This window comes from Bos taurus, chromosome 16 (assembly GCF_002263795.3).
Source record: "Bos taurus isolate L1 Dominette 01449 registration number 42190680 breed Hereford chromosome 16, ARS-UCD2.0, whole genome shotgun sequence".
NCBI classification, from domain to species: domain Eukaryota; kingdom Metazoa; phylum Chordata; class Mammalia; order Artiodactyla; family Bovidae; genus Bos; species Bos taurus.
This window is the reverse complement of record NC_037343.1, coordinates 57,279,748-57,291,951: the sequence shown is the minus strand read 5'-3', so window position 1 is coordinate 57,291,951 and position 12,204 is coordinate 57,279,748. Positions and strand designations below refer to the sequence as shown.

The following is a 12,204-nucleotide window of genomic DNA, read 5'->3' as shown; positions in this document are numbered from 1 at the left end:
ATTTTTTTTTCTCTAGCCATGTTCAGCCATGCCATTTCAAGTGTAGAGTGAGTAGAGAGTTAGATTAACTCGAGTTTTACCAAGGAAGTTAGGTATAAGGAAAAAGAGATGTAAAAATGTTAAAGGAGTAGAGTTATATGTGAGGGCATCTTAATTATTCACTGTGTAACCTATGGTGGGTAAAGGAAAAGGGAATATACAAGGCAGGGGAGGGACAGTGGTGAATTTTTAGATTCCTCATGGGCCTGAAGGCCTGAAGGATTGTTGCTAACAGTGAGTTAGCTGGAGCGAATGGAAGTGGTTGTCAGAAAGCAATATGTCAGAAAGTGAAAATGCAGTTATGGAGAAATGACATTATTGGTAATGAAAAAGCATAATCATGGTTGTGTGAGGTGGAGGTGAGCACAATAAAAGATCTTTGGAGAAAGGAAAGTCCAACTGATAGACCAGGATATTAGAATCTGTGGGATTGTTGAAATTATTAAGAATTATGACAAGGGTAGATTTGGAGAGAGTGATATTGAGCTAAAAGTTAAAATTTCCAAGAACTCATGGACTGGTAGAAGGAGTAATAAGGAGCAGTATTATGTGATAAAAGTTAACAGGATGTTTTGACCTGGGAGGCTTTAGGGAGGAGGAAGAATACCTGGGGAAGTTGTGCATAGCAAGGAGGACTCTGACTTTCTATCTAAGTGTGTTTTAATGTGGAACGTGAGAGGACCTCAGAGGAATCAGCATTTTCAGAGAAGAGCTGGGTTTTAGTTAGATTTAGAAGATAATGAAACATTTGGAGACAAAATTATTAGTGGTGTTGATCTGGATGGAGAGAGGTTTAGCTTTATTTAACTATATTAACAAGGTATGATTTTTGACATAGCCCTTCATAATCCAGGTATATTTAGGGATATTCTGGCATATGTGAAAAATGACATGCATAGAAAGGTATTTATTTCATTGTAGTATTGTTGTTAACAGTAGAAAAAAAAAAACTAGAAAGTAAGTGTTCCTCATTAGACTTATTAAATAATTTATGATATACCCATATGTTGGAATTCTGTACAACCACTGAGAAAAAAATGAGGTATCCCTAATATGTACTGATATAGCATGATTGACAAGATACTATTATATCATCCCATGTGTTTAAAAAAAAAAAAAAAAGACCGTGAATACCCACATGTTTGTTCACGTCTAGTAGGATGCACGACCTGTAACTATTGATTGTCTCTAGGGAGGCCAGTCAGGTGCTTATTTGGTAAAATTGGGGGGGAGACTTGCTTTTGTCTGTACAGTTTTTGAACCACTGCCTATATACGTAGTTTTAAAAAGTAAAATAAGTTTTAAGAAAAGCTTCAAGCCAGATTGTGACAAACCTTTCTTAATGGTTGAAGTTTGAATTTTATATGGTAGTAAGTGTTGGCGTGCTACAGTTCATGGCAGCACAAAGAGTCAGAAATGACTTAGCCACTGAACAACAACATCAACAACAAAGTAATGATAATTATGTGAACAGAGCTGTGTTTTTGGAAATTTTCCCTAATAGCCATCCTTCAAATGGATTAGAAAAGATAAAAGTCAGGACTGGCGGACTTGTAAGGAGGCTGTTGCAGTAGCCCAGGTTTGTATTAATGCACATTTCTCAAATGTGTTTTGGTTCAACATCCTGGTTTTCCATCAGCTTGGTCAATGTTCAGCAGATAGCAGGCACACCCATACGAATATTCTCATATGGATGAGAATATCCAAGCATCGTACATTTTCTCCCAGTGAGTCTTAGTAATCATTGACTCTTGAATTCCTGTGTTGTGTTTTGTTCCTATTGTTTGGCATTTGCTTATTTTAGTAATAAATGACCTTGCCCACTAATTATAAACCCTGCCAGGCTACTTTTTTCTCTCTCTGTTTGAATTGTTGTACAGGATGAATTATGATGTTATTACTACTACTGTCATATGTATGCCATGAGATACCATTTTTATGTTATGATTGTTGTTTATTTTGCCTTTGTATGTGTTTCTTATAGACTAACCCTTCTGTTCTCATTAAAATAAGACTTCTGCATAGTGATTGAGAGCACAGACTCTGAAACTTGATGACTTGGAATTTTCCAGTAAACCTTGAGCAAATTACTTAACATTAGTATACCTCGGTTTCTTTATCTATGCAGTGGAGATTTGAAGATTAAATATATTTAATGTAAAGTGCTTAAAACAATGCTTGACACATAGTGAGTGTTTAGTATGTTATGGAAGTTTTTGCCAATACTGTTGATCGAGTTGAAAATAAGTCACAGTTGAATATCTTCAGTTATCATTTACTTATCCTTTTTGTATTATGTAAAGCTCTACTCTTCTGTTTTCATTTTTTAAAAAAGGCCATTTCTGAGCCTTTCTTTGTTTCCTTGAAATTATAGCAGCCCCTGTCTCCTGGGGCAAACTAACATGGTAATGAATTGGACCTTTAACAATTTTGTTTACTTTACATTTTCTTTTGATAAATTGGATTCTGTTGTTCAGGGATGTTAATCCACCTTGTTCACTAATACATTTTATAATTACAAAAAAAATATGACAGACAGTGGGAACCCTGACAAAATTCCCCTCTTGAGATACTGTTGTGTTGACGTTGCTCTGTGCTACTCTGAGCTAGATGTGTGCATTAATCAGGTGTCCTGTGTGGTCTGTTGCCTTGATGCTTCATCACTTGACTGATGGCCCTTTTGACAAAGAATATAGCCAGTTTCAAACAGCTGAGTTTCATTTTACAGCTGCTTAAATAAATCACTTTTAAAAAACAGTTGAAACGTTCGAAGTGTGAAAGAAAAATGCAGTTTATTTTCATGTAAGTCCCCATTCAGATAATTTTTCAATGTTTATTTTTTAAATTTAAAAAATTCTGTGAAACTGATTAACTTTCATAAACTACTTGTTTTCTTACTGGTGATAGTGGATAGCAGAAATGAATTTTGTATCACAAGACTTCTTGCAGTTCTTTTTTGAATTTAATTGCACCGTCAAATGTGTTTTAATTTGTTTACCTTTTATTTTGTTTTTATTTCAGCCTAACTAGTCATTGTTTAGTACTTTTGTTTGTTTTATCAGATTTCAAAAATTAAGGCAGCTGAAATATTGTATTGTGAAATGAGAGACCATCTATTTTGAATTAGCTCTGAAAAGCTCTCTGTCTGAAAACTACATTATTCTTTTGAGTTATTCCATGATTGGTTTCTAGAGTCTGACTTTGTTTGTCTTTGGGAACAGATATGATTAAATCTGTTTGAAATTGGGAACAAATGACTCATGTTTGGAACTACTTAAATTCTGAGTCTTAATTATGTGAAAGTGCTTGCATTTTTTTTTTAAGGTAGCTGTTTTTCTTCCTTTCCCTTTTAATCAGAAATAATGCTATTCTTTATATTTTTTGATCAGTATTTCTATTAAAATCTTGTTTTTAAACTAGAGGCTCTATATCTTAGAATATTAAAATAAAGATACTATCTAGGTCCTTGTTATACTAATGTATTAAGAAGAAAACATAACCAGAATGTAAGAAAACAATAGCAGTAAAGTCAAAACAAAAAGTTAATAATGAGATGAAACTTTTATTAACAAAAAGTTAACAACTTTTATACAAAACAAAATGTATAAGAGTTAATAATGATCTGATATAGATAAAAAATAACCTTTGTTGAAAAAAGAGAGCTGGGTCGAATAACAGGGTAGCAGCAGAGGAAATAGATTTAATTACTTGTTTATATCATCAAATCCATTCTTTTGACAGTATTTTAATTTATGTGCCAGTTTTCTTCCTGTAGTGTCTTTAATAAGTTAGTGTTTAAACTTTTTTATATTAAAAACAAATAGTTCTGGAAGTAGTGTGTTAACTTTTACTAGTACAACCTTTGGAATATTTTTGATTTACTAGCCATGTGTTTTTGTAGATGAAGAAAAAATATTTAGAGATAATATAACTGGTTTTCCCTTGACTTCTCAGCCATAACAAAATTTCCTAAGTTAAGGACAGAATTTCAGTTCCAATAACTCTGTCCTTTACCAGACACAGTAATATTTCTTCTTCAGTGGTGTGAGGTTGTGAGTATAAATTGAGTTGGGATAGATGAATAGTGGCCATCGATACAGTTATATTGCATTAGGGTCCACAGGGCAGATAACATTAGCTGAGACAGCAGTTAGGTTGAAATGGTTGTGCAAGTCAGTTTATTGCTTTGCTACACAGTCATACTGTACTGAAGGGAATGTTTGCTGAATTTTGCAATGAAAGTGAAGTCCCTCAGTCGTGCCCGACTCTTTGCGACCCCATGGACAGTAGCCTGCACCAAGCTCCTCCGTCCATGGGGTTTTCCAGGCAAGAGTATTGGAGTGGGTTGCCATTTCCTTCTCCAGGGAATCTTCCCGACCCAGGGATCGAACCCAGGTCTCCTGCATTGTAGACAGACGCTTTACCGTCTGAGCCGCAATAGTCAATGACATTTCATGAAATGTCTTTAAAAATTGCATAAAATTGAGCAAGGATTTAAAGTTGTAATGAAAAGTGAGCATCTCAACATGTATTTTTATGGGAACTATTCTTGATGTGTACTTATTTTCCTTATTCATTGTCAGCTTAGCAAAGCTTCTTACTATATTATTAATTAACCATATACTTTTTGGTAAAAAGATGTCACAGTTAATCTATAAAGAAAAATATGTCATGTAGTTATTTGTATGCCCTTGGTGAATGCTTAAAATATGCGGAGCACTACCATATCATTTTAGCAACTTATAAGATGCTTTGGGCAAGTTACTCAACTCCAGTCCTTAGTTTTCTCATATATAAAATGTGGATAGATTAATACCTATTTCATAGGGTTATTATGAGAATTTAAGGAGTTAGTTTGTGTAGTGATTATAGTGAGTGAGTGATCAATGAATATTATCTATTATTGGTATTATTATGTAATTAGTTAAAGATCAATAATTCTTATGTATTCTCTAACTTTATGACTGAGCTTCTAGAAAGGATATTTAACTCTTTGAGAAATAATGTGTGTGATGATTCATTTTACTCTTAATTCCATTAGGTTACTTAACATTCTTGTCGATTATATAATAACTTTTTCAGGACTCCAAGTTATGGTCTTTAAAGATGAATAAAACCTTGTGTTGTGCTTTGGAGTTACTTATTTTGAAACTTGTATAAAAAGTCAGTAAGAGAGGTGAATTCTCTTAAGTAACTTGAAAAGAAGGAAAAATTTTTACTTAAGTTTTCCTCTGTTTGTTTGTGGTTCATAAGTCAGAGATTGGAAGGTGAGAAATGATTGGAGGAAACATAATGATTATTTAATGATTCCATTCATATGTATATTTTATCCTTTATTGTTATACCTTCTTAGTTGTGTCATAATTCAGCTTGTGTACTCATTAATTTATTAAAACAACATTAAATATTGTGAAATTCTGTCATCTACACAGAATGGTAGATAGAGAAAAAGCTAAAATTAAGGAAAAGGCTTATTGACTCTTCTCTTTTGATGTATTTTTAATATACCAAACCATTAAATCTTCCCTCACTACTTTTACAGTGTAGCTTGTTAGCCTTGACAGTTTGGTATGTTGTAATATGGTTACTAAAGATGAATTGAAAATCATGTCAAGTTTCTACGAACCAAAAAACCATCTGTGGTTCAGAATTGTATAGCTATGCAGTTCTCCGCCACTCTTAATTTTACATGTCTTGATAATGACTTAATCTCCATAAGTCTAATACAGTTTGAAGGCATTTCAAGTAGATCTAGTATCATTGTAGATAGAATCACTTTAGAAATTGGGAAGGAAAAAACCAAATTTGAAATGTTTTCATCGTAACATCACAAGGATAGGTAAATAGTCTTACTGACCCAAGTATGTACTTCGTTCCTTAGTATTGAATTTGACCGGGATTGTGACTACTTTGCAATTGCTGGAGTTACAAAGAAGATCAAAGTCTATGAGTATGGCACGGTCATTCAGGATGCGGTGGATATTCATTACCCTGAAAATGAAATGACCTGCAATTCCAAAATCAGGTATTTACATTATTTACTTGGCATAATGTAGTGTGTATGTAGCAGTATCTGTGATTAGTTTGTTTGTTATTTTTACCTTTTCATGTGACATCTTATTCGTTCGAGATAAACATTATTAATTATATATAGAAGATACATCAGAATATCTTTTTTATAGATATTGATCACTTTTTCCCTGTGGGGGTTAGTAGTTTTTCTATTTTTCTATTTGCCAAATGAAAATCTTCTTTCATTCAATCAAATAAATGTCTCTACTGTAGATGATGTTTCATGGATTACTATATGCCCAGTGAATAGTATCTCAAAGTCTGGAATTTTTCCTCTAGCATGCACATATCTCTAACTATTATAATTGTTTATAATTTTAAGAATTCTTTTCACAAGAATGGTATGTGTCTTTTTGTGAGGGCATAATGTTTAAGTTTCATGTATTAAGGGTTAGAGTTTATAGCGAGTGCTTTTTAAACCTGGAGTACTGTTCAAACTGCAGAAACTAGACCCAACTTCTGATCTGCCCCCACAAAATCTAAAAGGAATGCTAGAATCTTCATGTTTAAAACAAACTTCCTAAGCTATTTTCATAGGCACTGGCTTCAAAGGGAGTGACATCAAGAAACTAATAGTAAATTTGTTTAAAACTTCGAACATTTTCTAGTCATTCTTATCCCTTTTTTATTTGGATGAATGACACATAATATATATGGTCACTTTAATAATGTTAATAATATAGCAAGTACTGTAGTCTTTATTTGTATAACTTTCTTTTCTGTTTCCTAATTCATATAAAAATGGTAGACTGATATAACTGGTGCTCATCATTGAGAATGTATAATGGTTATCTACTTAGTTTATATACTTTATTCCTAAGTGAAAAGAATGCAGCATGAGTGAGACATAATTTTATTGAATTCTTCAGTGGCAGGCATTATCATAAGTTCTGTGTCTTATGCAGACCATCATTACCCTGTTTTATACACAAGAAAGCTGAAGCACAGAAAGGGTTCATTAACTTGTTGATGGTTGTACAGCTCGTCTCTGGAGTAGCCAAGATTCAAACAGAATCTTGCTCTTAACCGTATCATGCTACTAATTTGTAAAATAGAGGCTCTAATAGTAATACCTATTTCATAGGATTATACTTAAATCCACATGATGCACTCAGCACAATACTTGACCCATATCAAGAATTCATAATAAATGTTACCATAATGAAAATATGGATTAGAGGGTTTACCTTGTCTGTCTTGACAGATATAAAGCAATGTGGTAGTATTTTATGCACCTTGGAATAAAGAGAAGGAAACTGTTCAAATCTGGAAACAATGGACTTGGGGCTGAAAGGGTCAATATGTAAGCTTCCCTGAAACCCATTTGGAGCACACCAGTTGTGAAAGTGAACTGAATTACCCAAAGCCACAACTAGTAAGTTGCAGATCTGGAATTTAAGCTCAGGTCTGACTAAATCCAAGGCTCTTGACTGTTCCATGTAATTTCTCCCAGAAATTCTAATAAGTACATCTAAAGTTGCAAATAAACTCTTCAAAGCCTAAAATGTAGCACGAGTACAGCTAGAAGACAGCAAAAAGGCTTTGTGTTCATGTGCTTGGAAATCACCTAGGCCAGCTGCTTTGCTTTCTAAGTGACTTTTTCCTTTAATATACATTAGCTTTACTGTATGTGTGATGCACATATATATCTAACCAAAAGCATATATTTTTAGATGTTGCATTCTCAATGTTGGAACATTTGAGAATAGCCGAAACCATAAGTGTTAGAAGTTTAATTCTGTTAAATGCATTTTATTGAAATTTGAGTCATACACTTACATTAGTCAACATTTGTCTGTAAACACAGAGACTCAATTCAGACTAGTTTACTGGCTTGTATGATCTGACACAACTGGATGTAGGGGCCTGAAGGGTCTGATTTGGTCTCTGCCGTGACATGTGTGCCCCCCTGGCCTCTGTTATCTCCACCTACCGTATCGACACGTGTATTCTTCATGTGTCAAGGATGGCCAGTAGCAACTTTAGGCACACCATATCTGTCTTCTAACTGGTGATGAGAGTGAAGAGTGGTTATGGTTTGTAACTGGGTAGTTTCAATTGAAAAATCTGGGAATTATTTGATGCCTTCTTCCTTGATGGATTGTGGGCAGAATAATTATTGTGAACTCATGTAGACCATTTTGAAAGGGTTCTAATCTTTCTGACCACATCCAAATTCTTTGTATCCATTGCTGTTTATTTTTATGTAAAATAAGGCTTAACTTAATATCCCTTTCTTTCAGCTGTATCAGTTGGAGTAGTTATCATAAGAATCTATTAGCCAGCAGTGATTATGAAGGCACCGTCATTCTATGGGATGGATTCACAGGACAGAGGTCAAAGGTCTATCAGGTAAATAAGAATACTACTTACCTGTTGTTGTTGTTACTGTTCAGTCGCTCAGTTGTATCCAACTCTTTGCAATCCCATGGACTGCAGCACACCAGATTCCCTGTCCATCACTATCTCCAGAGTTTGTTCAAAGTCATGTCCATTGAGTCGATGATGACATCCAACAATCTTATCCTCTGTCATCCTGTTTTCCTTCTGCCCTCAATCTTTCCCAACATCAGGGTCTTTTCCAGTGACTCTTTGCATCAGGTGGCCAAAATATTGGAGCTTGTTGCAAGAATCACATTTGTACTTTTTAATAATTATAGAGCTTCATGCATTTTATAATTACAAATTTAAAATCATTATTTAGCATTTCCTCAGTTCCTCAGTTCAGCTGCTCTTTGCGACCCCATGGACTGCAGCACGCCAGGCTTCCCTGTCTGTCACCAACTCCCAGAGCTTGCTCAAACTCATGTCCATCTAGTCAGGAATGCTATCCAACATCTACCTATGTAATTCCAGTAATGCTTTTCTGATGCATCTCTTCAGACTCTTTGCAGTAGGATATATCAAATAAATTTCCAAAAGTGGTAATTATATAAATGTATATTTAAAAAGTTTATGAGCTACTTTGCATCTCCTTTATTTTCATAGCCAGTTCTTTTTCCCTCCCACCATAGTGATAAATTGGTATCAACTATGTTTATTTATTTTGCTTTATTTAAGATCTATATTCTGAGACTACTTTGTCTTCCTTCTACATCTAGGAGCATGAGAAGAGATGTTGGAGTGTTGACTTTAATTTGATGGATCCTAAACTCTTGGCTTCAGGTTCTGATGATGCAAAAGGTACTATTTGGGTCTCCTCCCCTGACTTAATTCCTTTTAAAACCTAACAGAAATACAGATATTTATTGAAACCCATAGTGATCCTTTGCAATTACTGATTATTCTAAAAATAGTCTAATAAGCACAAAAACCTATGTTTCTTGGAGTGAAAGAAAAATGAATATTTTACATCTTCATTATAATAATTTTTTCTGAATTCATGCCACACTGTGATGTATTTATAACCAGTTCCTTTATATATACTGTGAAGTGAACTTTTTCGTTGAAATATTTAGACATCACTGCATTCTGAATTGTATTAAATTCTGAGTGTATACCAAAATCTTTTAATGAAGTTCATCATGTTTCAAGGCAGAAATTCTATATTTCTTTCTGCCATTTAATTGATCTTTCTATTTTTGTGTATGTATGTGTGTGTATATCTGTCTTTACTGTTCATTCTTTTCTGTTATTGTCTTGTTTTGGCCTGTTTCTTCTCAAGATTAGATTTATAAAGCCCTGGTAACAGATTTCTTTTATCTTGGCCCTTTCCTTCTTTTCAATATGTAACTTGCAGACTAGTGAATACATAGGCAGGGGTAGTTCTAGCATTGAAAACTTTATTTCACAATGATTGTTGTTTTTGTTGTTCAGTCTCTCAGTTGTGTCCGACTCTTTGTGACCCCTTGGACTGTGGCACACCAGGCTTCCCTGTGCTTCATCATCTCCTGGAGTTTGCCCAAACTCATGTCCATTGGGTTGGTGATGCCATCCAACCATCTCATTCACAGTTGTCCCCTTCTCCTCCTGCCTTCAATCTTTCCCAGTATCAGGGTCTTTTCTAATGAGTCTGCTCTTCACATCATGTGGCCCAAGTATTGGAGCTTCAGCTTCAGCATGAGTCCTTCCATTGAACATTCAGGACTCATTGCCTTTAGGATTGACTGGTTTGATCTTGCAGCCCAACAGACTCTCAGGAGTCTTTTTCAACACCACATTTCAAAAGCATCAATTCTTCAGCTCTGCTTTCTTTATGGTCCAACTCTCACATCCATAAACTACTACTGGAAAAACCATAGCTTTTACTAGACAGACCTTTGTTGGCAAAGTAATATCTCTGCTTTTTAATATGCTGTCTAAGTTTGTCATAGCTTTTCTTCTAGGGAGCAAGGGTCTTTTAATTTCATGGCTGAAGTCACCATCTGCAGTGATTTTGGGGTCCAAGAAAATAAAAATCTGTCACTGTTTGCATTGTTTACCCATCTATGACTGGATGCCATGATCTTTGTTTTAGGAGTGTTGAGTTTTAAGTCAGCTTTTTCACTCTCTTGTTTCACCTTCATTAAGAGACTCTTTAGTTCCTCTTCACTTTCTGCCATAAGGATGGTGTCACCTGCATATCTGAGCTTATTGGTATTTCTCCCCGCAATCTTGATTCCAGCTTGTGCTTCATCAAACCCAGCATTTCACATGATGTACTCTGCATGTAAGTTAAATAAGCAGGGTGACAGTCTACAGCCTTGACGTACTCCTTTCCCAGTTTGGAACCAATCCTTTGTTCTATGTCCGGTTTTAACTGTTGCTTCTTGACCTGCATACAGGTTTCTCAGAAGGCAGATGAGATGGTCTGGTATTCCCATCTGTTTAAGAATTTTCCATGGTTTGTTCTGATCTACACAGTCAAAGGCTTTAGCATAGTCAGTGAAGCAGAAGTAGATGTTTTTCTGCAATTCTCTTGCTTTTTCTATGATCCAGCAGTGTTGGCAATTTGATCTCTGGTTCCTCTGCCCTTTCTAAATCCAGCTTGAACATTTCAGAATTCTCAGTTCAGGTACTATTGAAGCCTAGCATGGAAAATTTTGAGCATTACTTTTGCTAGCATGTGAAATGAGTGCAATTGTGCAGTAGTTTGAATGATAGAGCTGTCCTATTCTGTAAAAGAGAAATGATGTGACTGGACTGCCCTTCAGAAAGTTTTGGATCAAAGAGAGGTAACAAGTTGTTTATCCACAGTATATATGGATTGTAACATTTTCCTTCATGATTGCTGTAAGAAATTATCTTTGAATTTCTAAAATAGAGCATTGTGTTATAATTGATTTTTTTTTTTTAATGTTGTAATACAGAGCTTCACTAATCAATGTTAAATACTTTTTAAAAATAATGTAATGGGGTAGCCTTTATTGAGAGTACTGTGTTTTTGTACTGAAGATTAATATTTGTTCAAAGGTGGTGACTGGCTAGTTTCCTCAGGAAAATATAAGTAATTTTAGCAGAACAATTTTAATTAGGAAGAGATTTTTTTAAATTACTTATTGATTTTAAATTGTTTTAAAATACACATATAATTAACCATTTTAAGTATACTATTCAGTGGCATTAATTATCTTCAATTTGTCTTCATCATTGTCAATCTGTAGAACTTTTTTCATGTTGCAAACCTGAAACTCTGTTTCAGAAACTGTTTCTGTTTTACTGAAGCAGTAACTCCTCCTTCCCCCTTCACCAGCTCCTGGCAGTCTCCCTTCTCCTTTCCGTCTCTGTGAAATTTACTAGCACTCTTCAGTGTCGTATGTGAGCATTTGTCCTTTGTGACTGTTGTATTTTACTCAGCATAATGTCTTCTAGAATTTTCCATGTTGTAGCTTATGTTAGAATTTCCATCTTTAATAAGACTGAAAAATAATCTATTGTATAGATATATCACATTTTGTTTCATTTGTTGATTGGTGGATGGATCTTGGGTTGCTTCCACTTTTGGGGTATTATAAATAACGTTGCTATGAATATGAATGGCAAAATATCTCTTCATATCCCTGTATTAAGTTCTTCTGGGCATATTCTCAGAAATGAAATTACTGGGTCATATGATATATATACTTAATTTTTTAGAAACTGCCATTCTGTTTCCCAAAATGGCTGCACCATTTT

The 12,204-nt window shown here is 34.5% G+C and overlaps 1 protein-coding gene across 5 annotated transcripts in view; it reads left to right on the top strand.

Moving 5' to 3' along the window:
• Positions 1–12,204, top strand: part of COP1 (COP1 E3 ubiquitin ligase) — a 224,457-nt gene that overhangs the window by 133,952 nt on the left and 78,301 nt on the right. For all 5 annotated transcript variants that reach the window (XM_005217087.5, XM_005217088.5, XM_059875396.1 and 2 more), the window contains 3 exon segments: positions 5,921–6,064; positions 8,355–8,463; positions 9,213–9,294. In XM_005217087.5, the coding sequence (XP_005217144.2) occupies positions 5,921–6,064; positions 8,355–8,463; positions 9,213–9,294 (335 nt within the window).